This window comes from Desmodus rotundus, chromosome 2 (genome assembly GCF_022682495.2).
Source record: "Desmodus rotundus isolate HL8 chromosome 2, HLdesRot8A.1, whole genome shotgun sequence".
In the NCBI taxonomy this organism is placed as follows: domain Eukaryota; kingdom Metazoa; phylum Chordata; class Mammalia; order Chiroptera; family Phyllostomidae; genus Desmodus; species Desmodus rotundus.
The window spans coordinates 86714369-86741268 of record NC_071388.1 but is presented as its reverse complement, the minus strand read 5'-3'; the positions used below and the strand labels follow the sequence as shown (position 1 = coordinate 86741268).

At 38.9% G+C, this 26900-nt stretch overlaps 1 protein-coding gene across 1 annotated transcript in view; it reads left to right on the top strand.

Annotated features, from left to right (window-relative positions):
* The window catches only part of MYH15 (myosin heavy chain 15), a 139167-nt gene that overhangs the window by 69933 nt on the left and 42334 nt on the right, over positions 1-26900 (top strand). The window contains 8 exon segments of the mRNA XM_071220618.1: positions 210-465; positions 3503-3745; positions 4757-4933; positions 6938-7083; positions 9950-10040; positions 12071-12460; positions 19943-20069; positions 24980-25098. Of these exon segments, the coding sequence (XP_071076719.1) occupies positions 210-465; positions 3503-3745; positions 4757-4933; positions 6938-7083; positions 9950-10040; positions 12071-12460; positions 19943-20069; positions 24980-25098 (1549 nt within the window).

Below are 26900 nucleotides of genomic sequence, written 5' to 3'. Positions count from 1 at the left end.
ATACCTAGCTCACAATATCACTGGCCCCAGAAGTCCCACAAAGGGCTTTGCCAGAATCAAATGAGAGCCCAGATGTAGAAGTGCTTCAAAGATGAATGAGAATTTATAATGACTCCTAAAAAAGATGTGCTTATTAAGAATTTTAATTTGGAAAATAACTCTGTCATAGTCTGGGTTAATTTGTTTTTCTTTTTTTCTCCTTGACTTAGGGATGCACTTCTTTTGATCCAGTGGAACGTAAGAGTTTTTATGACTGTGAAGAACTGGCCCTGGATGAGGCTCTTCTTCAAGATCAAGCCTCTTGTTAAATCTGCTGGGACGGGAAAGGAGGTAGCTAGACTAAAGGAAGAGTGCATGCAACTGCAAAGAGCCTTGGAGAAATCAGAATCTCAGAGGGAGGAACTGAAAGCAAAGCAAGTCTCCCTCATCCGGGAGAAGAATGACCTGGTTCTTCAGCTGCGGGCTGTGAGTGGCCCACCATTCGTTCTTCAAATCAAGTTTTAATTAGAGTCCCTGTTTTGCACATAGTGTTGACTTGAAAAGAATGGAGGCATGTGCTTTTCCAATATTATAGAATTTCATCAAACACAGACAATGGAAACATGTAAAGAGACACCCTGTTTCAATAGAGAAGTGATTTTATTGGCAGGATGTCTTTGAAAAAGAGACAAACTATTAGATGGGTTTTAATTACATAAAAGCACCATCTATCATGGGAGCCAGCCCAGAAGCTCTGGGTTTTAGTTTAAATTCTGTATATAGCTCACGACCAATTAACAAATCAAACACAGGATTTTAGTAGATCTTCAGAATTATTGTAGTATGCACCTACTTGGTTTTCCTGATATTTGTCCCCACTTCTCCTTTCCCTAGTCCAAATCAACATTATTAATCAGTTCTGTTCTTAAATATAGCAGTTTTCAACTTTGGATTTGCATCACAATCATTTGTGAAGCATTAAAATAAAAAAGAAAGATGCCTAGACCCCACTCTCAGATATTTTGATTAAGCAGACCCTGTGTGGGTCTAAATAATCTGTATTAGTTATTCTGATATCCAGTCAAAATTGAGAACCATTGTCTTAAACAAACAGGATGTTGCTTCTCTGATGAACAAGCTTTGATTTCTGCAACATGTGCATGGTAGGCTCCAAATCCTTGCCCTGGCATTCGAGCCTCCCTGTCCAATCAGCTGCCAATGTGCCATCACTCACTTCCTTCCGTATTCCTCCTCTCTAGCCACTGTGACTACTGTTATCCCCAAACACCCCACAAGGAGTGCTAGGATTGCACCCACCTTCATTATATTCTTCACCTCACTTAGAACAGTGCTAGGTTAAAAGATACTGAGCTCAAATATAATTATATAAATAAAAGTTTTTCCTGATTTCTGAATGTACTGAAAACAGGAAATTTAGTAATTTTAGACTAACCCAAGTTATTCTTTTATTTTAGAGCTGTGCTATCCATCAGTGTTTCAGTAGGCCACATTTTACATAATAATTTACACTCACTACATTTCTCATACATATTTAAATAACAGTGATTCTAGAATTTAGAATATGTAGAATATTTAGAATATATCAGCCTAGGAGACTTGTCAGAAATACAAATTCCTGCCCACCCTCCTTGAAACCTACTTTAAGATCCATACAGTGAGAATCACAATTGTTAATGTCTTATGTTGTCTGGCTTCAGGGAGAGGCAGCGTTGGCCAAGACCTAGCCTCGCAGTTTTCATGACTCTTCCTACTGATCTAGAGGGTGGCCAGTGCTACGTAGGCTGACACGGGAAATAAAAATGGACCCAACTTGTGTAGGGGGTGGTGTTTCAAAGCCTAGGAAACATGATAAAAGATCAGCGGGGTGAGCATGGGAAACACGCAGAAGCCAATTCCAGAGCAAACCCAGAAAGTGTGAGATGAGTTCACACTGGAACTGTGATTAAAAACATTGACAGAGCTATGAAATGTTTTATCATCATTTATTTTCAAGGGATACAACACAGTAGGGATAAAGGAAATGAGGAATCTTTTAACATCACTCACTTACTCTGAATACCAGCAGAACTCAGAACCCATTCCAATTAACTCTGTGAGTACGTGAGAAAAGAATTGCCACTGGGGACAGGACATTTCTACTGCTCAATTGCTACACCATTGCTCAGCTGGGCCCCAGGTCCTGTCGTCATGTTTAATACAGGGGTTGATGATGGGAAATGGGACTCTTCTCGTCATTCAGTGATGGAGTCAGGTCCTTTACACATGCTGAATGGGACAGAGTGAATGCTTGTTACCCTGGGGTGGATGAAGATCCCTTGTCCCCCTTCTCAAACATCGGAAGATTCTCTGATATGCATGGACCCTTCCTGCTTTGACATTATTGTTTGCTTTTAATTTAGCCCTTCTCTTTGGGCCCCAGTGATGTTGGGGATTTGCTACTCGACATCCCCCAGCTGTGTTTCTTTGAGCCCCATTTTTTGGGCCATTCTTTTCAGGAATTAGGCAGAAACCAATAGCCTGGATTTTTGCCTTTTTCTGCTCTTGATTTAGTGGCTGAAAATATACCTAAGCCAGACAAACAGATAACATGGTTAATAAATTGCCCCTAACTAGCATATTGCAGAGAATGAATAAGGTCTAGACATGGAAGATGGAAATGTGTGTGAAGTTATTTTGCCACGAGCTCTATAGTAATTAAGAACTTGCTCACAAAGGGGAGGTTTTACTTAGCCTCTAATAGAGATAAATTAGAGGGGTTCAAAGTTATAAAAGGTGATTTTGTAGCAAAAACCAATCAGCTCCTTCATTTTTACTTGACCCATAGTGAGAGTCAGAGAGTACATTTGAAAGGATAAAAGGAAAGAGTATTTTATGCTGTATGTGAATAGCTTTCAGAATTTACTGCTGGCAAAATCACTGCGGAAGAGATTTTAGATGAAAATAGTGAAATTTAGTCAGTGACTTGCAAGTAATCTTATGAATTCTGAATTCAGCCCATGAATAAATCTATAGCTCAGCTTTTTTTTATCAGAAGATACCTATATATTAAACAAGTACATCAGCGCTCTTATAACTATTATAAATATTCTGTTTCTGAGGATCACTTCTTAAAAGATCATATTCTGAGCAGGTATCAACCTCAAAGCCTGTGCCCAGTGGATGCTTCCAGAAGCTGTGATTTAAGCAGCACTCCGCTGGTTTCTGGAGGCATGTTCACTCCTCCAGGCCACCAGAATTCTATTAAGTGCTTTGAAAGAGGTAATCTAATCTACTGAATGGCTTGAAAGATCGAAAGCACCTCCAAACACAAGCAACTCTTCCACTTCTCAACAATAGAATCAGGGAAACTGGGGATATTATTTCAGCTGCTTAGGAAAGAAGGTAGGTGAAAGTGCTGGACAGAGGGCAGGCAATTATCTCTTTGCTAGTGTTAAGCAGCATTTTCGCCTAGCTGATAAATTACTTCCAGCTGTTGGCAACAATTTTCTCCTCATCATGGCAGGAGCAAGAGACCCTGGCAAATGCTGAAGAGCAGTGTGAGTCGCTGATTAAATCCAAGATCCAGCTGGAGGCCAGAGTCAAGGCGCTGTCTGCACGGGTGGAGGAAGAAGAGGAGATAAATTCTGAGCTGACTGCCAGGGGGCGGAAACTTGAAGATGAATGTTCTGAGTTGAAGAAAGAAATCGATGACCTGGAAACAATGTTGGCGAAGTCAGAGAAGGAGAAGCGTGCTACAGAGCACAAGGTACTTATTCTACAATGTTAGGAAGGCCTAGATGCCTGAATGCCGCTCCCAACCAGGCTTTCCTAGCAGACTGGCTCTGTTTAAATTAACTAACACAGAGGTCTGCAGACTTGAGAAGCACTGGGAGTCAGAAATGGCATAAAATGAAGGCATAATGGTGAACTGTACTGTCCCAATTCAAATTTCCAACTTGATTTATGCAATCCCAATAAATCTCTGGAATGAAACGTCTTCATCTGTTCTAATTTTATTATATCTGAAGTCTAATAGAAAGAGTGGAATGGTTTCATGGGGCCACTAAGTGTCCTTTTTCTGGAAGGAGAGTGAGCATGGTGCGGTTTCCTGGAAGGTAATTTGGAATGTGTCTGGACATCCAGCTCTGTCATTGAGTTGTACTTTGACCTTGGAATGCCCTGAATTCCAGTTATGGGCTTGGCTGTTTTGTCCCTTTCAGTTGAAGGTTTTAATTTGCACCTCTGTGTATGGATTGAAGTTACCTGGAGAGTCTGTATCAGATTCTAAAAAATAACCAATCTCCAGAATGAGTCCGTAATTTTGGCAGATGATTAAATAGCAAGTCTGTGCCATTGGTTCACTTTCACAAAAGCACATGGGCTTGAGGCTGCCGACTTTCATTTTTTCATTTCTTATCAGCTCAACCTCTTTTTTAACTTCCACTTTTTTGGTGATATTGAGGCACAACAAATGAACATGTGCCCCCTGAATAGTCAAAAGAAGGGTCTGCCACAACTGGTGTTCTAATTATACAACAATGTGACACTAAAACCTGGCCATCCTGTGAGCTATATTGATAATATTTGATTGACCAGAATACCCAGACCATGACAGGTAACATCATTTTGTGTGTGTGGAAGAAAAAGTGAATTCACAGTTTTTAAAGGTATATCAGGAATTGGGCTAGATTTGGTTCTTTATGACCACGGCTTAGTGTGTTATGCACAGCCTTCCAGTGGTAGCTCTAAGGAAGCTGTTTCTTTCTCCTTCCCACAGGTCAAGAACTTGACTGAGGAAGTGGAGTCTCTAAGTGAAGATATCAGCAAACTTAACAGGGAAGTGAAGGTTGTACAGGAGGCCCATCAGCAGACCCTGGATGACCTGCATGCTGAGGAGGAGAAACTGGGCAACCTAAGCAAAGCCAACCTGAAATTGGAACAGCAAGTAGATGAGGTAAGAAGTGCTATGTCTAGCTGGTTAGCAGTCTGTCTACATATGTACAAATCTACAATTTTTATTTAGTTAATTTATCTTGAAAGTTTCAGGAAAATTTAGTAACATGATTTGTTTCCCTCCTTATTAGAAATAGTGTTTTATTTTTCTTACTGTACATTGAACCATTAAAGTATAGAGAGGCCCCAGCATGTAATCTGTCAGGTTTTTAAAAAAATTTTTTTAAAATTTTTTATTGTTGTTCAATTATAGTTGTCTGCATTTTCTCCCCACCTCCGTCCCCCACCCCATCCAAACCCGCCTCCCTCCCTTGCTCCCACCCTCCCCATTAGTTTTGTCCATGTGTCCTTTATAGTAGTTCCTGAAAACCCTTCTCCCCAATGTCCCCTCCCCCACCCCCTCTGGCTATTGTTAGATTGTTCTTAACTTCAATAACTCTGGTTATATTTTGTTTGCTTTTTTCTTTTGTACAGCAACAAGAAAAATAAAGTACCTAGGAATAAATCTAACCAAGGAGGTAAAAGACCTGTAATCTGTCAGGTTTGGGGTGCACATTTCATACCACCCTGGGCAGTCTGGGAAGGACATTGGGATGAATCATAAGGTGTTATCACTGCAGGTGGCTGACTTTCCCCCACAGAACCTGGTATTTTGCCCCACAGATATGTGGGTACTCTATTTGACACTAGTGTTGAAGGATTGATTTGAAGGCCCTGTTATGTCTCCAGTGTGACCTTAGGCTCATTTCTAGCTGAAAGAGATGTAACTCACAAGCTGTGTTCTACATACATACTGGAAAGTACTTGTAATATTCTAAAGATGGTACTGTGTTCTGCCTCTAAACACCCTGGGATCTAAAGTTACTGTATTTCAGGCCAGCCTCAATGGATAGCTTCCTTTCCCCCCACAGCTGACATAGTATATATGCGTTCATTCTCTTACTAGTCCCCACAGCTTAGCCTTTATAAAACTGCTGGTAAGGGTGGATGGGTTTATTATTATTATTATTATTATTATTATTATTATTATTATTATTATTATTATCTGGTTTTTCCTCCAGCCTCTCTATTAGTTTCCTCTATTACCTACTAGTTGTCTCACTTCTCTTCCTTTTCCACTGATGGTGCATCGCGCAAAGCCTCTATGTGAGGATTGATTGGCGTCACGTACTTGTTCTCTGCTGGAGTTTATCTACTTTCAGTTTGGTACATAAAACTTCTAGGAATTCTCTCTCCTCCACCCATTTAAGTTTTATATGTGTTCTCCTTACAGGAAATAACTTCAACTACTAATAAATAAACATACCAATGAAAAAATAGTTATATTGTAACTGTTATCTATCCTGTTAAACTAACCTCAATATCATTGTTGGCAACTGTAATTCAGACAAAACTAGAATGTTCGGAGCACTTTGGTGTGGTCCCAGACTATGGCATAATGTTACCGATGAGAAGAGGGTACCCAGGGGGTGAAGGAGGTACGCAAATCGTGCCGTGTGAGACGTGTTGGAAAGGGTCAGTACCAAGTTGGGAGACTTAGGACAGCTGTGGAGACAGGTTTGATTGGTATTGCTCCAGGGATCAGAGCTTAGACTTGTGGGAAGAATTTACAGAGAATGTCTTTGCTTTTCATGAAGAAGCACTCTGAATAAATGGACTTACCCACCCATGAAATGAGCTGCCATATGAAGAAGTGAGCTTCCCATCGCTGGACAGTGACCAAACAAGGCCTCACTAGCCATTTATCATCGGTTCCTTTCTTAGGATAGAAGGTGTATTCCTTAATCTCCAAAGTTTTCTTCCATCACTGTGATTGCTAGATTTTTTAGTTACCCTATTCATGGATGCAATACTTATCTAATATATCTACATAGCTGGGCATCATTTACAGAATCTGTGCTTCTATTTTTTTTATTTTTCCAGAAGGTAAGTAATTAATGAACACATCTAGTGAAGTATAAATTTTACCAATTTGTTTAGCTAAATAATTATCTCCTTTTGTCAGCTTGAGGGTGCCTTTGAGCAGGAGAGAAAAGCAAGGATGAACTGTGAAAGGGAAAAGCGCAAACTGGAGAGCGATTTAAAGCTGAACCAGGAGAGAGCGGCACACCTGGAGAGCAGCCAGCTGCAGCTTGCCGAAAAGCTGAGGAAGTAAGCCACCTTTGTGCCCACACAAGATTCTGGGAGACCTTAGGGTGGAAGGAACAGCTTTCTCATATCATTTATCCTCACGACTCCTGAGCCGGATCTCTCAAAACCTGAAGGGGATGATAACAAGCCTAGGAAATGGATTTTTTTTTTTGCTATACTTTATTATAAAAGAAGAGTGCATGTATAAGCTAGAAGAATATAACTGAAACAGCATCTGACAAGCAGATGTGAATGAAAGGTCTGAAGTATGTGAGATATGAATTATTAGAATTTGAGGCTACAAATTAAAAAATAAAAATGGCTCACTTCTTTTACTTACGATGAGACCAATGGCACAAAAGTAAAAATAAGTCAAAATAAACAATTGACCCTAATGTGAAGTCCTATATATTCTCTGATTACTTAAAAAAATTACTTGTTTGCAAGATATACTCTATTATTCATATAGCTATTCTTTGCCATGTTAACATTAAATCTTAAAATCTAAAACAGAAACATAACACAGTCCAAACTAGTGGAACCTCAGTTCACGTGGACGTCCCAGGCGACTCAGGGCTAGAGAGAGGCCCTGGTTTAGTTTCCCAACTCAGTGAAATGGATTCTCTCACATTTTCCCTTTCGTCTTCCTCTGTTTAGCAAGACTTTCTACTAACCATTAGGGATCTTCAAGTTAATTTGGAACATGTCAAATGAGAGGGGAAACAGTGAGGTCCAAGCATAAGGTAAGACCGAGTTAAAGCTGGGAGCATGTTGGTCCCAGTTAAAGAGAGTCGGCAGGGCAGCTGTGAGCTTCTGGTTTTCCTGTTTGTGGACATGTTTCCATTATACAAGCTTGTGTTCAGGTGTGATTAATATTCTACTAAGTTACTAAACTTGATAAGTGTTTGGAAAAGATGAAATGAATAACCTTATGAATGTAACGGGACAGTGAAAGGCAAAATGATGATGGAGTTTTCTTAGCCTTTAATTTTGAAGATTGTGTTTAAGCTCAGCAGAGTGAAAATGATACTCCATGTCCTTATAGGTCAAAGAGCTCTGGCATTTTAGAAACCCACATTTGTAGGAAGTTATAACTTCATGGTAAAACCTTTTCTATAAAAGAAACTATATGTGGAAGTTTAGTACATGATAAAGATGGCATTTCAAAATATTGATGACAAGATTAATAAATGTCTTAATGATGACTTAATAAATGGTGACTTAATAAATGGTGCTGAGATTATTAGCCATTCATTTTCTGAGGTAAAAGTTAATTTCTTGCCTCACATTATTCACACATACAAAATCCAGTTGCATTTAAGAATTAAATGTAAAAATAAAGCTATAAAACCATTAGAAAATGTAGCATTATTCACATGAGCCAAGATATGGAAACAACCTAAATGCCCATTGACGGGTGGATGCATGAAGAAAATGTTGTGTATACATATGATGAAATATTGCTCAGCCTTTAAAAAGAAGGAAATCTTCCCATAGCCTACAACATGGACAAACCTGAAGGATATTATGCTAAGTGAAGCAAGCCAGTCACAGAAGGACAAATGCCACGTGATTCCACTTACATGAGGCATCTAAAACAGTCAAACTCATTGACACAGGGAGTAGGATGGCGGTTGCCAGGGGCAGGAGAGGGGAAAGTGAAGCTACTGTTCAGCAGTGGGTGTAAAGTTTTGGTTATGCAAGATGACTCGGGTCTGGAGGTCTGCCATCTGGCATTGTGCCTACAGTTAGCAATGTTGTGCACTTGAGTATTTGTTAAGAGGGTCAATCTCATGTTAAATAAAGACAACAAAAACCATTGAAAGGCAATATATAGGTGATAAGCCTTAGGAAATTGGCAGCACAAATCTTGACTGAGTCACAGAAGGACATAATGAGGATTATCTAGATATATTGCACTACATCAAATTTCTAAACACTTATGTGGCAAAAGCCAACAAAAATAAAGTTGTGACAAATTATGAGTGGGAGAACTATTTGCAACAGATATCAAAAATAAACATTGAGAATATTAAAAGAAGTCTATAATTTAATGATTACACGAACAACCTAACAGAAAAATGGGTAAAGGATACAGTAAGCAGTTCACTTGGTTTATTGCCCATTTTTCAGTCCTTGTAGTTGACAAATGCTGTGATCACTAATGAACAAGGACATTTAAAATAAAACAATGGCATGGTAATCTAGTCCCTCAGATTAGAAGCATGAATGTAGAGAAATGATAATCTCACACTGCTGGTGGAGGTCCGAGGGCAGGGCTGTGTGTGACCTGGCACTTCTCTGCTCAGTGTGCACTCTATAGAAACACTCGGTCATACACGACAGGCATGGGCATGAAGTGTTACTTGTAAAAGCAAAATATGTATTAGGAAAACCTAAGTGCTTATTAATAGGGAGATGGGTGAGTAAAACCACCGGATGTCTAAATCATGGTAGTCCGTGATTTAGTATCATGCTAGTATATCACAGTTAATTTTTAAATGAAGCTATCTATATGTGAGCCAACATGGAAAGACCTCCAAAGGATTATTGGGTTAAAAATAGGTTATAGAACTATAAATCAAATGTATACAATATTAAACCTATCTCAGAAAAAAAGAAAAAGAAAAACGATTTCTACTGAAACACAAACGTATGTTAATACTTAAAAAAATGTTTGGGTGGATTCGCACCAAACTGAAAATGGTGTTTGCTTCTAGGGAGGGAACAGAGATTGGATGTGTAATAGCCAAAAACACTTCAGATGTAGATGTAATAGTTGAATTTTTACAATGAGGATGAATTGATGTGTTGTTATAATTCTAAAAATATTTAAACAAAATGTAATTATGCCGAACAATTTCATTTGGTACCTTTTTCCAAGCAGGAAAGAATTAGAAATGAGTCAGATGAGTTGCAAAGTGGAGAATGAGAAAGGCCTGGTGGCTCAGCTGCAGAAGGCGGTTATGGAGCTTCAGGTAATCTCTTACCGAACACCTGTGAGGACCTGTATTTAGATGAATGGGTGATGACTGCTGCTTCAGTCACAAGTGCTCTGCCAAGGTGGCCACACCTGTAGCCAGCTGCAGACAGAGGCAGGAAAGAGCAGTAGTTAAAAAGTAAATGATGGCATTCCACAGATATGTGAATCCAGGCAAAATTACTTTTTTAAGCTTAAATTTTCTTATGAGGATAATAAAAACAAATAGCTAATTTGTTAAATGCTTGACATGAACCAGGCATTGTGCTAAAACTCTGGATGTATTTTTTTTTACTTGTTAACCCTCCTGACAACCTTTTAGCTAATATTATTAATGCAAAAGTACATATACCAGTAAGTGGTAAGCACTGTGTCTGACCCACAGTACGCATTCAATGTCAGCAATTTAATGTTTATGATGCTTAGTCCTTGTGATTAGAAGTCAATTATGCTGCACATGTGTTTTGTAGCTATATGTAGCCTCAAAACATTTGATGATGGGCAGCTATTTATAAGGTTTAGACCATGTGATTGTTTTATACCATGTTGTACAATAATATAAATACTCTATATTTACACTTATAAATCCTCACTTATGCATACAGATGGATGTTTTTCCTTTGGAACTAAATATTTATGTCAGTAATTAACCATTACTCAAAATAATTTTAGAACCCCTTTCTGATAATTTCTTCTGAGATATTTTGAGCCAATTTTTAAAAAAAGTCTCACTGCTACATGGACATGCTTTCAGACACAATATTAATCTCCAAGTAATTATCTGTCATTTTCACCATGCTTGTCTTCAAACGATACTTAACTTTATCCAAAATAAAAAACCCCCAAATTTACATTTATCCAGAAGACAAATTTTCTTACCTTTATGATTTTTAAAAAATGCTCTAAAGATTATTTCTGAAGAAATATTTTGGAAATGTTTGGTGCAATGACAGCATCGTTTGTGGTAAAGGTGTTGGATCCCAACATGACTAGTTGGAAGGAGATCATGTTTATTTGGATGTGAAATGATAATTTTTTTTACATCTACGCTGTCATGACTTCCCACAGATCTGATAGCCCATGTATTTGTTTTCTAGAAATTGGCTTTCTTTAAGCTATGGTACTCTTATTTAATGGAAAGGAAAACATTCTAAAATAGATTGTTTTTCACTCTACCCTCACCTATGCCTAATTATTTAAGGTGATGTTAATGAACCTCAGTGGCTTCAGTGTACTGTGATACAATGATGTCTTCAAGATATGTAGAGCTATTTGCCCCTACACTGAAAGAATTCGGGACTCTCAGCATTCTTACTGCACTTTGCTTTGTCTAATAATTCTGCCTCTAATGGTGTTAAATTATTACTCTTCAGTAGTTCCCCCTCCCCCATCAATTCCACTTTGTTACTTCAAATCTCCTGCTACTTGAAATTGCCTGCAGATTAAGAAACCAAATAACCAAGTTTGCCAAAATTGTGCATGAAATTAAATTGCTATTGTTTATGAGTAAGTTGCTTAAACTCAGAGATGTTCATTATGTTGATCAGAGTTTTGCCTGAGTTTCCAATGTTTGAGATTGTCAGGTAAATGAATTCCAGATGAGTGAGGTATTACATATAAAATTTATGTTAATTTTTTGTAAGCCACCTTTAAAATTATTTTTATTATTATGTGAAGGTGTTCTTTATTCCTTTGGAAAGTGCTCTTTACTAAGATTTCCTCTTTGTGTATCTCTCTTAACAGAATTGCTCATCACCAAGGGCTGGGAGATATGGAGGAAAAGCAAACTTATATTCTGGTCTTGCTACTGATTTGGAGCAAGTTAGTTAGTTTCTTGGTATTCCATCTTCTCTAACTATTAAATGGGGACCAAAAGTGTTATGTCACTTTTCTTAGCTGTGAGAAGTTAAAATATATATAAAGAAATTCAAGAAAATGTGTGTATATACACACACACACCAATAAAGCTCTTAAATATAAACTATGCCACAAGGTCTTAGTTAAAGTCAAAATTATTTATTGCTACAGCCTCAAATACAGCATTTGAAAGAGGAACTGGAAGCTGAAAGGACCACTGGAGCCAAGGTGGAGAGGGAGAGAGCTGATCTCACCCAAGAACTGGAAGACTTGAATGAGAGGCTGGGGGAGGCAGGAGGGGCCAGTTTGGCTCAGATGGAGAAAACTAAGAAACAAGAAGCAAAAGTACAGAAGCTTCACCGAGACCTGGAAGAGGCCACGCTGCACTTTGAGGCAACGTCTGCCTCTTTGAAGAAGAGACATGCATACAGCCTGGCCGAACTTGAGGGCCAGGTAGAAAATCTACAACAGGTCAAACAGAAATTGGAAAAAGACAACAGTGACTTGCAGCTTCAAGTGGATGACCATCTGATTCATGTTGAGCAGATGACCCGAGCTAAGGTAATAAATATTCCCAAGCCCTCCTTAGGGAATTAGAACATAGAATTAGCTAAAAAATAAAAATTAACCAGCTTGGTGACTTGAGGTATTTGCTAATGGAAGCTATAGTTCTTCAGATTGACTAGATGAGATCTAACCTCAGCAGTCATTCTCAATTAAGGCTCACAGGGCCATCACCTGAATGTAGCCTCACAGTGACTTCTACTTTTATTGGAATTCAATCCATGTTCCTTGTGGCTCTTTCTTGTGATGATGTCATAAATTAGTAGGCTGGAAAAGTGAAGCCACTAACTATTTGGACAGTGTGTTAGAGGGGTTGGAGAGAGGGAGAGACAGACACTGATGTGAGAGAGAAACAATCATTTGCCTCCTGTACGTACCCTGACTGAATATTGAACCCACACCCTAGTATATGCCCTGACAAGGAATCAAACCCACAATGCTTTGGTGCACAGGATGATGCTCCAACCAACTGAGCCACTGGCCCAGGGCAGGAGTGTGACCCTCTTGATGAATGGCTTTGTGTTTGGAGAACCCTTTAAGGGTGACCCAGATACTTCTTGATTCTGTCTGAATGAATGTGGACACAAACAGCTTTCCTGAGAGAAGAGGACTTTCTCTCTCTCATGTCCTCTGGCATCTCTTTAACCAGTTAGCACTAAAAGAAAGTTTTATGACTTCTTTTTTCTTCAATGAGCCTGCTAATGTATATATTGAAAGCTCTCACCTCAAATGCCTCAAATGACTAGCATCAGATCACAGGTAACAACCACCCTACCTTCTGGCAGTTGAGAGGAGGCTTGTTTTAAGCCAAACAGAGGAAATTTTCCTTGTGAGAAAAATTTATAAAGCCACTGGGAAAGAGACAAGGCAACAGTACAGCTTGATCTTCATGGACCATAGTCAGAAAAATGTACAATAGAATTTCTTTAGAGATATCGAGTGGCTCCTCAAATGTTTAGCATTAAGTCCCTTTAAAGACCACATTGAGTAAAAAGAAGCACAGTCACCCTGATACCCACTGCCCACCTTTGCTCTTGCTCTTTATTGCTCCTGCCACCCCACCCCCAATTACCTTACAATGTAAATCTAGTGGGGACAGGTCCTCTCTTTCCCTCTCTCTTGTGTGTTCTGTATTTTATGCTGTCTTTCCCTCAGCAGTGGAAACATTCTCTGTCCATGCTGTGTAGGCTTCATTTGCCTTCCCCAGATCAAGGAGGTCCTAGAAGACCTTACTCTGTCTGTACTCTCCTATGCCTCTTGTTCGTCCTCAGGAACGCTTCTTCTTCTACACAGTTCCGTAGGAAGTCACGCAGTCATGAAACTGTTCTCAGGTTCACCACGAATCCATATGAATTAGGCATGAATTATATACTTTCCAACTTCCTCTAGAATCTTATTGCTTCTCAGTTCTTTATTCTTAAACTTTGTTTTATTTTTAAAACAAACAAAATCCTTCTTCAGATTCTAATCCTGCCTTTTTTAATCTTTTTTCAATAAATAAGACCCTAACTGCTAACATGAAGACTATTTAGTAAAACTTCTCTCTTCCCCTTATGTTATATTTTTCTTTTCACTCATCCATTTCTTTCCTTCTTGTCCCAAAGAATAAAATGTTCTTTGACATAATTATTATTCACCCATTCTTTAAAAACTAAAAGACTTTTCTTTAGGTACTAATGATTAGATTTTGAGAAGAAAGCAAAGGCTGTCTATATCTGCTTTAATCTCTCTCCTTGACCGAAGAATAGTATTCTGTTTACCTATTGCTGTATAACAAATCACTCCTGAACCTTGTAGCTTAAAACAACAATTTATTATCACCTTTCCTGGTTCTGGTGATTGATAGGCTTAGCTTAGATGGGGGTTGAGACTAGAGTTATCTGAATTTTTGTTCACTCAGACATATGGCTCCTGGGCTGGGATAGTTAGAACAGCTGGGGGTGGGTTGGACATCTCTCTTTCCATGTGCCCTCTCCACGGGGCTAGCTTGGGCTTCCTCACAGCGTAGCAGCCACCAGGGGACATGGACTTCTTACATGGCAATTCAAGGCACTAAGATTCCAAGAGACCAGGGCAAAAGCTACAAAGATTCTTCTAAGGTACATTTACAGTGCAGTGACTCTTTGTGACTCCCATTAGTTACACATCACAGGGCCAGGGGTCTACACAAGGGTATGAATACCAGAGGGATGGTTCATTGGGGGCCCACTTTGGAGACTAGCTTCCTCAGGTAGGAATATACCTCCCTACCTCCTCACTCCTTTAATACCGGTGATGTCTTTTATTTCTTCAATTTTTCTTCGTCTTCCTTTTTGAGATAGGGGAAGGGAAGGAAAGAGAGAGAAGCATCAGTGTGAGACAGGAACATTAATCTGTTCCCTCTTGTATGTGCCCCAACCTGGGACCAAACCCACAACCTAAGCATATATCCTGACTGGAAATCAAACCCACAAACTTTCGGTTTACAGGACAACACTCCAACCAAGTGAGCTACACCAGCCAGGACTCCACTTTTCTTAAAAGCATTCTCTTAAATTGTTCTTTCAAAGATGAGTAGTGATTTCTTTTTCTCATACCAGCATTTCTAAAACCAAACTTACCTTCTCCTGCAGCTGGTGTTTCCTCTGGACATTTCTGCCCATCACCCAGGCTCTAAGCCTGTGCTTGATTACTTGTTTGCTCTCCTTTTCTTTGCTTTCCAGTCAATTCTTGCAGCAGGTCGATTCTGCACAGGTTTATAGCTTTCCAGCCCACTCCCACGAACATGCAGCACTTTCATTACCTTTTAACTGGACTATTGCGGTGGTTTCCTAAATTGTATTTTTTGCTTAAAGTATGCACATTAATATGTCTAGATTTAGCTCTACTGAATCATGTCTCTACTTAAAAGTGGAGAACTCTGAGAACTTTTGCCTTTTCCAAATTAACCTTCTCCCTGGAACAATCAATTTCAACTTCCCACATTAAAAGTTAACTGTTTCTGAATTCTCGTAGCACTTTTAGGGCCCCTCTTGTACTGTTGCTTTATAGCCTTTTAACTTTGCTTAAATAGAAAGCATATCTAGGATAGAAGGCAGGTCTTGTTTTACTTGTGTTTACTGTATGCTTTGCATAATCTGTGCACTCAATTACCAGCATTGACTTTTACACATGTGAAAATGGCACAGAATTTTGGGAATTCTTTGACTCATAGGGCCAGTAATTTCTCCAAGGTCACACAATTACATGATGTACATGGGCCTCAACTCTGAACCCCGTGTGTATCTGCGGGTCACTACATGCTACTACTGCCTTAAATGTTTGTTGGTTGGATAAATTCGTTCTACTCACTTTCATAGGCCTATACATTATGCTGAGCTTTTTCTTGAATTATTTACTTCATCTTTCCTGAATTATAATGCCAGAAATGCCAATACTCAATGGTACATTGGAAATGGAAGCATTTTCAAAAGCATATTATGCTCACAGAGAGGCCCAGGGAAATTTAGAAGTTACAGGCAATCTCACAATTACTTTGATTATTTTGAATTCCTATTGGTTCCTGCATTTCTGGGAGGCAGCATTTGTATGCATCATTTTAAGAACCAGATATAAGATGAATGCACATTTTTCCATTAACCTCTTCTCTCCTTGTCAAAATCAAGTGCCTGTCCTTTTGCTTAAATGTGAAGTTACTTTGAGGTACACCACCGGTCTCAGTACCTTTGAAGATCCTGTATATTAAGATTGTAAATTAAAAATTCTGTAATAATGGTTAGCAGGGTCCATGGATGCCTGCCATTGAAGCTATGCCTAAGGCCAGTGCCTTTTCTGTCTGCCCAGGTGGCGGCTGCCTTTTCTGCAGACATGCACAGCCCAGCTGGGCTCTACCATACAGGGGTCTCTTGAAAACTGGGGATACTCTGGCTCCTCTGCTTGCCATTTCCACACTTCATTGACTAAGTCATCTTATACCGATCTCTGATCTTTCACCCCCAGCAAACAGCTGCCGGGCATAGCATATTTCGGGCCATAAACAGAAGTGCCATGTCTCACACATGGATGTGTCCCTCCTGGCCCAGTTAATGGATCATTTATTACTGGAGACAGCAAAACCCAAAAATGATTAACAGTCATCATATTTTTATCTAGTTTCCTCTGGGACTTGGGATTCATGACAATTTGAGCCAAATAGGACATCGAGGTCCTTTGTTTTTACTAACTAATATGCCAAATGGAATCTAGTGTTACCTGCACAGGCAGTTATCAGTTCAAACCCTAATTCTAACTTTCGCTAGCTGTGTGAATTTGGGCAAGGTGTTTAGCCTCTCTAACTCTTTTTCTCATTTATAAAACTGAGTCAACCTGAACTCTTGAGAGATATCGTGAGGAAAAAAACAATGAGTGTGCCAATTTTTATAAATGAGAAGAAACATATTTGACATGCCAAATATAGTTACAAATTTCAGACCATCTACATGCTGTTACATTTATCACTAGTATAGTTTTCGTCTAATAGCATTGGAGGGTCTGGGTAGTTGGGAGTGCCGGCCTTTAACATCAGTGCTGTCACTGATATGATGCTGATGCATCATATGATATGATGCTGATGTCATGGAATAGCTGCCAGGTGTGGTTTCACAACCACCACCAAGCCTGGGTGTGCTATGGGACATTGTGAACTAGAACTATACGACTTTCCTCCTTAGCTTCCAAACAGGCGTACACCTGAGTTGGCTCTTCACTTGTTAGCTAATCTGTGGATAATATCCTGACCAAGTTAAAAAATAAATTGGGGGTTAGGGTTTATAAGGAGAGCTTGACTACGACCTCTAAGTAAACTCTAGTGGGTACTGGCCAAACTCTTGCTGAAGTCTGCAATAATTTGAGTGTCTCAGACATTTATGAAGTGCCTAGTTTGTGTCAAGCAGTACATCTGGCCTTGGGGATATGAGGAGGTATAATCTAGTAGTCTTTCAGAGGAAGCTTAGAATAGTCAGGAGTATGAGCTCAAACAGAACAGCATTCAACGCAGTGTAGACTCCAGCTGGAGAGCTCCAGGACATTTACCAATTCAGAGTTTCCCAGAGGACCAAACCTGGTATCATCTTTTAAGTGTTCCTGGCCCTTGGCCATTGCTATGTCATAAAAATTAGGTTAACATTGAGACTATTAGATCTACTGCCAGATTCACCATTTTCTCAAATGCCTTTGGTGTGATGCCTTCTTTGTCTTCTTATTCTGCCATGTCCATAGCACTCTTTCTTTGTAGGGACATAAGTCCCATGGGGTGGTTGTATGGATTGGTATTTAATACATATAAAGAGCAAAACACAGAAACAGCTACGTAAAATTGACCGAACTATGGATCTGTAGGACCGTCAACATCATTTTACCACGTTTGACCATAAGAATGATAAGAATACAAATTAAAGCTAGGTAAAGAGCATAACGCTATCTTACATTTGGCAGCTCTTGGTCCTAAGAATATTGGGTTTCAAAGTCACTAGTGTTTCTTTCCAGAGTATAGCAAGAATCCAGTGTTAGATTGGTTACCAAAACCAGGTAGAAGTGCAAAGGCAGAAGGACATATCCCTTTTTCCAAGTATGAAAGTCCAACTCTGAGAAGTTGCAGTTTGGGGTTGAAGTATTAACCCAATAGAATTATCCTGTGCCTGCAGCCTTCGTGATCAGGAGGGTGCAGGTGCTCTGACTGCTCAAATTTCCGTTATTAAGAAATTGCTGCTTCCATTTATCTGTTTGCTCCCATCCTGCTTGCTCAGCCCTTTGGCTGTCCTTCCTTTTTCCTCCATTCCCTCTCCCCTCTGCCCCCCTCCTTCTACATCTACCCCCTTGTTTTTTGAGCTTCCAGTATGTGCTTGGAACTATTCTAGGTACTGGAGGTATATCTGTGATCAAATAGAACCTTTTGATGGCACTTAAATTCTAGTGGGAGAGAAAGATTGTTAAATATATTTTGGGTTGGCCAAAAAGTCCATTTTTTTTTCTGTATGATGGCACTAGTAGCACTTATCATATTTTGCCATGTATAATTCACACCCATGTTTTTGGCCCAAACCTTCAGGAATCTTTTAAAAATTTTTTTAATTCAATTTTTAATTTATACTCCAATGCTTGTTTTTTGTATTATTGTATTCTGCATACAAATATCATTATTACTTTCGAGAGTTACACTTTTAATGTATAAGCATAAATAAAAGAATTAAAAAAACATTTATATAGATATGGAATTAGTACTACCATGTACAATGCACATCCGTATTTTTCCCTCAAAAAATTTGGGCAAAAATGTACACATTACACATGGCAAAATACAGTAGTTTTCTTTAACTTCATTTGAAAAAATTTGGTTAGATTGTATTGTAACAGTTGTCATATCAGCATGCATTTAAAAAACATCAAAATTGGTGAATTTTTGTGTGGCCATTTTAGTATTGAAGATGGAAGAAAATATGTTATTTTTTGGCATATTTATGCTTTATTATTTCAAGAAAGGTGAAAATGCAACTGAAATGCAAAAAAAGATTTGTGCAGTGTATGGAGAAGGTGTTGACTGATTGAACATGTCAGAAGTGATTTGCAAAGTTTCTTGGTACTATTGACATTTTGACCACATAATTCTTTGCTGTAGGCTGTCTTATGCATTGGAAGATATTTAGCAGCACCCCTGGCCTTTACCCACTAGGAACCAATAGCAAAAGATAGCCAACATACTCAAAATATCCAAGTCAATAGAGTTATTGGTGGAAATGAAAAAAATGTCTTATTTTATGAAAAAAATGTAACAGACTTTTGGCCAACCCAATAATATAATTTTGAGAAATGATTCTGTACTTCATTAGTATTTGATATATTCCCTTCCAGAAGAACAAAGAACTCTGGAGAGGGTCCAATACTCAGAGAGGTGGGTTTATCTATTGAGACCTATAGTCTGAGAAGTTTGGGCCTCTTAGAAGCCCAGACCCTGAGTTTATTGTGCTTGCTTAAATTAGAAGATATGACTTCTCAATGCTGGTTGTGGTCTTCAGGGCAGAAGAGAGCACAAGGGTCCCAGGAACCTCCCCTCCCCTTCCCTCCCCTCCCCTCCCCTCTCCTCTCCTCCTCTTCCCTCTCCTCCTCTTCCCTCTCCTTCTCTTCCCTCCTTCTCTCCCCTCCTTCTCTCTCCCCACTTCCAATGCAGCTAATTCAGCATGGATTCATTTTGTTTTTAATCCTCACCCAAGGGTATGTTTATTAATTTTAGAGTGAGAAGAAGGGAGAGAGAAAAAGAGAAACATCAATGTGAGAGAGAAACATTGATCTGTTGCCTCCCTTATGTACCCTGATAGAGGATCAAACACAGAACTTAGGTATATGCCCTGACAGGGGATTGAGTTCTCAACATTTTGGTGTATAGGATGATGTTCCAACTGAGCCACTTGGCCAGGGTCTGTATGGGATTCCATGAGCCATGTCCAACCCTTCTTTCTCATCTTGTAGGCTAATGCTGAGAAGCTCTGTAGTCTGTATAAAGAGCGCTTGAATGAAGCAAATGTAAAACTAGACGAAGTGACTCAATTGGCAAATGCCCTGACAGTACAGAGGACAAAGCTACAAAGTGAGAACAGTAAGTAAACATCCTGCTTCATTGTGACTGGACCTCAATCACAGCAGACTGGGGTGGGGGGTGGGGTGGTGGAGACAGTTGAGATGATGAATCAACTACTGAGCCTGAGTGGGCATTTGAAGATTCTAGGGGAAGAATGAGGCCTCGGATACAGCCTTGTCTACAGACATGGTCTCGTCTGGGAAGGGATACCTCTGAGCCACTTTGGGAGGCCCTGCCTAGCTGTCTTCCATGGGAGGGAAAAGCAATAAGCAGTTGGCTGAAGCACTTAAGTTCAAAAGATGGTGGGGGCTGTCCACCTTCAAGACATGTTTTGTAAGGTCTACCTCATTAAAATAGTCCTTTTTTTTCTCATTTTCAATAATGAACCCACACCTTTTTTTTTTTAAACTCAGTAAAAGCCATAGTCTGTACAATGGGCTATGAGGGCCATAATTGGGCCCCTGATTATTTCTCTGACCTCTGCTGCTACTTTTCCTTCTCTCATTTGACCTTGACCACCTTGACCTCTTTGCTGTTGCTTTGAACACACCAAGCACATTCCCACCCAGAGGCTTTCCCTAGCTATTCCTTCTGTCTGGAATCCCCTATTCCTTCTGTGAGGCTTGAAGATGAGAGTTAGTCAGTACCTGGGGGAAGTTAGAATATGCCTTATTGGGAAGGTGACATTTGAGCACACTCAACCTGCTTTCTCCATATGCTTCTTTTTCATGGTATTTCATACCTTAAAACAAACTACATACTTGACATGATAAATATGATTATTTGTCTGCCTCCATCTGCCACACTGTGAGCTTTGTGAAGGAAGGGGGATGTCCGTTTTGTTCACTGATATGTGTCAATCATCTAGAGCAATGCCGGCTCCTTGTTTCTGCTCCACAAACATTTGGTAAAATAAAAATAGAAAAATGTCCCACGGTTTACTATCAACCACTATTGAGAGTTGTATGTGTATGTTTTTGTATTTTTTCCAGTCTTTTACATTGTGTCAATTGTTGGTGTAAGAAATGTCCAAACCTATAGAGAATTTTATGAGTTTATATGACCAAAATGCCCACAACTCCTGGGAAGCAACATCTCAACAGATTGAGAAAATGCTCCAGAGAATGGCAGTTTTACAGCTCATTTTATACATTAGAATAAAGGGAGGAGAAGTGAGGAGGTTATATGGGATCCATTGGTGATAGATTAAGAGGGGAGGAGAAAGCAAGGTGAGGGTTGGATAAAAAGCATAATAGACACATACTTCTTTTACATTGATGGGTACGATAATTAACATTTACAGCAGGCAGAGATGGCATGCGGGCAACCAAATAGCAATGAGGAGTTCTGTGTTCTGGTGCTTTAGTGGTTGTGCCTTGAAGGGTCAGGGAAAGGAGATTACTCTGACATTTCAAAGGTATGTTATCTTAGATGCGAAAAGGCAATGCGCAGGCTCACTTAAGGTAAATAGTGCCCTTTGTCAAGGAGGTTACAGACCTAGGACTCAGCTACCAGCCAGACTCACTTTTAATTAGAAATTTTTATGTTCAGACCATGCTATGTGGTTACTTTCAGTCCCTGAATTTGTAGGACCCACCATGCAAGCCTCCCCTGAGCTTGTCTGGTTTGGTGTGTGGCCCCTTTTTTGGTCACTCGATCTAATAGGGATTTTTCTTTTTCAATTTGTCATAAGCTTTTTTTTTTTTTTGCATCTTAGCTATTTATAATGGCTTTTATTTTTTAAATATTTTTAAAGGGAGAAATTAATATTTATTGATTTGTGAGAAAGAGAGTGAGAGATATTGATTTTTTTGTTTTGCTTATTTATGCAGTCATTTGTCGACTCTTGTGTGTGCCCTGACCTATGAACTTGAAACCTTGGCATACTGGGATGACATTCTAAGCAACACAGCTACCCGGCCAGAACTATTATGGTTTCTTTTAATCCATCAACTAGAGGGACTGTAGTTTACTTAACCTTTCCCTATAACTTGTTTCTCTGCTCTGAACAGCATGTGACTAGATGTTTGTCTGTAACTATAATTATTTCAGTAATATATTTCCAGAGATAGAATTTCTAGGTTAATGAAAATAAACAATATGTTCCTGATGCCCAGAGGCACTCACTTTAGAAAGAGAATGGAGACCATTTAGACTGTGTAACATCCTTTGCCAGCAGACACCTCTGATTCTAGATGCTAAATCTAGAGTCAAAACTACACACCTGGAAATCTAAAAGAAAAAAATGTTTTTGGTTCTAGCAGGGACACTGAATAGGATTCTTTCTATGCTGGCAACAGAGTGTATGGCGCACAGCCCTGCTACAAAACTCTGAACTTGATCTTCTGTGCCGTTTAGAATGTAGTCTGGGTGTGGACTCCACAGTCCAGAGACAAGGCTGGAGAATCCCTGTGTACCTGGCTCCAAAGGAAATGTTGTATAAAATTTGTTTTGATAGGTATTGCCTACTTCCCCCTAATTATTGCCATTAATTTTCTACTCACTTTTTTGACAAGAAAATTGACAGGTAAGTGAAATGAATGTGGGTCTGAGATGCTCATTCTGCTTAGGATGTAGAACCTTTTTCTTCCTTTCATACTTATCTTTACCTTTGGCTTTTGTGCGAACTAAATTGGAAGTACTATATATGCCTATACAAACCCCTCTCTCCTCACAGGGTCTTTGTTCCAGATTTTTTGGGGTGCATCTTTGCTACTACCATCAGAGTATTTTTCTCATGCCGGCAGGAGACCAGTAGTAAATGTGATCAATTAAGTCATGTTAATGAGTTCTGGGTCTGCAATATATGTGATATATTAGTCTCAACCCCCTCATGGACTGGCATTTCTTCAGAATCCTTTTAAGTATAATGTTTTCACCCAGAGATTCCCCAAGTTTGGTTTACAGAGTCCCAGTGATTGTCAAAGCCCTCTCAGGGGGCTTTGAGGTTGATGATTTTCTTACATTTTGGCCCTAAGTATACACCTCCATAGTGTTCTCTGTGCTACGACCAGAAGTATGCATAAAGCATTCCTGTTTCCTATGGAAGGGCGGCATGTGATTAAGTTCTGAGTTGAACTAGCAGTTTTCTCAGGGAGCATCACATTTCCTTGAAAGAATGATTGACAAACATACCGGGCTAATTCAGACTTAGATATTTAGCAGACACTTCTCAAAAATAAAGTGAGCCTGTCACGTCAAGGAAATAACTGACAATATTTCTTGCAATAAAATTGGAGCTTTTAGGCAAAAATTAGGTTTGGGGAAACATATGTGTCATCATGGGCTTGATGGCTTTCAAGTCTTAAAGACTTTTCTGATGATACCAGCGGTGACACTGGAAAATGATTTTTTTATATTATGTAATGAAATAGGCCAAACTGGAATGTCTGCATAATTCAGTGAACACAGATTTTTTCAAATCACCACCGCATGATGTTACAGAATAATGTGTGGGCAAAAGATCAGCTGAACATTTAACATGGACCAATGAATTTAGTATAACAGTAAAAAAAAGATTGATTTGGTTTATTTCATACTGCAACTAACCCTTAAGAAATTTCTGTTTGTTGGGTTTTGATATAATAACAAATAATGGTCACAATTATCTGAAAGGACTATGGATGTACATCCCTCTTTTCCAATTACATATCTGTGACAGGCTGAATTTTTTTCATATACTGCAACAAAAACAGTATATTGCAATAGATTGAATTCAGAAGTGGATATGAGATTGCAGCTGTCTTTTATTAAGTCAGATTTTTTAAAAAATGTAAAATAATGTCATTTTTTCTTTTCTTTCTTTTTTTTGGTTTTGGAGAATAGATTTTCTTCTAAAAATGTTGTTCTGTTAACATGTTAACACAGCATTAAGATATTTATTATTATTTCAAAATCAACTAATACTATTTTAAATTCTGATACACTATCTATTGATATAAAACTCACATAAATAAAATCTCTTTGGGGCCCTCAATAGTTTTTAACCATGTAAAGTGTCCCTGAGACCAAAAGGTTTCAGAGTTGCTACTTTAACTTACAAAGGTGCTTCCTTCCAATGTTAAGAGTTTTATAATTTATTTGTAGTAAGAAGGGCCGTAGATATCTGGAACTTTATTGTTGCACTGATTGCACTATAGAAGCAACTGCCTTTGCCCAGGATTGGCTCAGCTTCTAGTACCACTTCTAATATTGATAAATATTCCTATTATTGATAAAATAAGCTAACCAGGAGGTGTAGACTAGAGTGTAATAGAATTTCCCCTCTTATGGTCACATTCTCTACTGTTTAATGACTGCCTCTAATATTTATTTAGTGGTTAGTCTGTAAAATACATTCACACTCATTTAATTTTCATTAGCAATCTTTTATTGTTATCCTCATTTTACAAATGATGCAAACAAGTGTAATTATCTAAAAAATTATGTAGCCACAAATCGGTAGAGCCACACATAATAAACAAGGGGCATGGCATAGAAGAAAGAATGTTCTGCAGGGTTAAAAACTCAATTTGAATGTACCTCCACCAATTATTGTCTATGCATGTGTCTCAACCACGTTTAAGTAAGCTGCCCTCTTTCTCCCCTTGAAAAATGCATAATAATATCTATGTCATCCATGAGTTTTAAGAGTCAAACTAGATAATATACAGAAAGTGCCTATAGAATAAAAAATTCTCAATAAGTGGTAGCTAGTATCTGTTATTGACTCATACTTACTACTAAAAATAGTTATTAAAAAATTAGGGTTCTCTTGTGAGTCCTGGAAAGAATTATTGCCATGGTTTTGCTAATAACTAGACTCAAACCCTTTCTAAATATGAGTTATATGTGATAGGAGTCATTCTGGTGGCACTTAAATTCAACAAGTGGGGGAGGCAGTATATGAGGAAGACCATGGTTAACTTACTTGTGAAATCTTTGTGTAGATGAGTTCCTGAGGAGGCTGGAAGAAAAGGAGGCCCTGATAAACCAACTTTCCAAGGAGAAGAGCACCTTCATTCAGCAAATGGAAGGACTGAAAGGGCAACTGAAAGAGGAGACCAAAGTAATGCATCTATTATTTCTCACCGGTGGCTTGACCATACGTTTTTCTTTGGTGTGTCAGCCTGCATATCTTCTCATATTAAAGAAAAGGGGAAAGTGTCCTAGAGGTTTGGGGAGAAAACATGTTGGACCTTGTATGTGCTGGGAAGGACCCTGATCACTGAAGAAGTTTCCTCAGGGATTCAAACTGCATCTCTGATTTGTCAGATTTAGAGCAAGCAAAGTATGTGTTTCCATTTTGCATTATTTCTTGCACAGAAAGTCAGCAAGGTTCTTTATGGATCTTTGATTTTGAATTGCACTAAGAAATGGAATTTAATAAAAGACCAGAATAAAATAAATGGAGCTAACTTAGCTCAATATTACTTTGAAGTTGTCAGTAAATTATAGATATTAGTAATTTCTTCCGAAGAGAATATATAATGTTGCTAGTAGGTGACCCCAGTGAAAGCAATTCTCTAAGGTGAAAGCATAGTGACTAATGTGAGAGATGAGTTCTTTGAGTTCTGGCATTTCAAGCTAATTCTTAGGTGATAGTCAAGTCATCTTGATACTAAGACCCCAAATTACCTCACTTGTACATAATCTCACTGTGAAGACATTGACTCTCGGGTAAATGTCATTGAATTTTGAGACTTCTGTCTTTAAATATTTTATTTCCTTCACTCTCCTTATTTCCTATATTAATATAAGTTGTTAAATTACTCCCATGGTTTGTACATCAGACATTATGCTTCTCTCATATTACCTCAGTCTTCATGTGTCACATAAAGCAGGTAGAATTATATCTTTATACATGAAGAAATCAAACTCAGGTGACAAATAACTTGTCTAAGGTCATACAGCTAGTAGTTGACTGTGGAGGAATTTACTCAAGTGGTGAAATGACTTGATTTATATATTAGAATATCATTCTGGCTGCCTTCCCGGTACCTTCCAATTGGCCTACAAGGCCCCTTTGCTCCAGCTCCAGCCTCCTTCCGTGATCTCACCTCATACATCTGCTTTCCTCATTTACTCCCCTGTGGTCACCCTGGCTCCTCTCTGCCTCTTAAACAGCTGCCATCATTCCTGCCCTAGGCCTTTTGTAGCTGCCATTTCCATTGCTTGGAGGCCCTTCTCCAAGGTCTTTGGGAATGATGAGAAGGAGCTAACTCTTCTAGATCACATTAGTCTGTTTTATTGTCTTACTGCTGTTAGCAAAATTATTATTGATTTGTTTACATGCTTGATTTGTGTATCCTCTCACTCCTTTTTGGCTTCTTAGGGCAAAGACTTTGCCTGTGTGAAACTTCTGAAACACTAATGTCTGGAACAGGTGCTCAATAAATATATATTAAATAAGAGGAAGTGTCCCAATTTGCAGCCAAGTTTATCAGGTTGCAAAGCATGTACCTTTCGCAGGGTCATTGCATATATGGCTCCTCATTCACCATCCATGGCTGTCTGGTGGAGGCTGCCATTAACTAAGCCCTGTGCTCTCAGCTGCATCTGCCTAACAATGCATTTTCCTGATTTGTATAAAGGACACATGAAGGCTGGTAGAGATCCCTTGTTCTTCTCACTAGACTAGGTTATCACCTAGGAACTATGCTGCTAGGTTCACCAGACCACAACATAAGGGGTGAAATGTTCATTAAACTTAGCTCTGCTGTCCAGTAAATACAGTAGCTACTACCACATTATAGGTGGCTATCTAAATTTGAATTTTGTTAATCATTTTTTATTTTTTAATTACAGTTGGCATACAATATATATTAGTTTCAGGTGCATACCTCAATAATAGACATTATATAACTTATT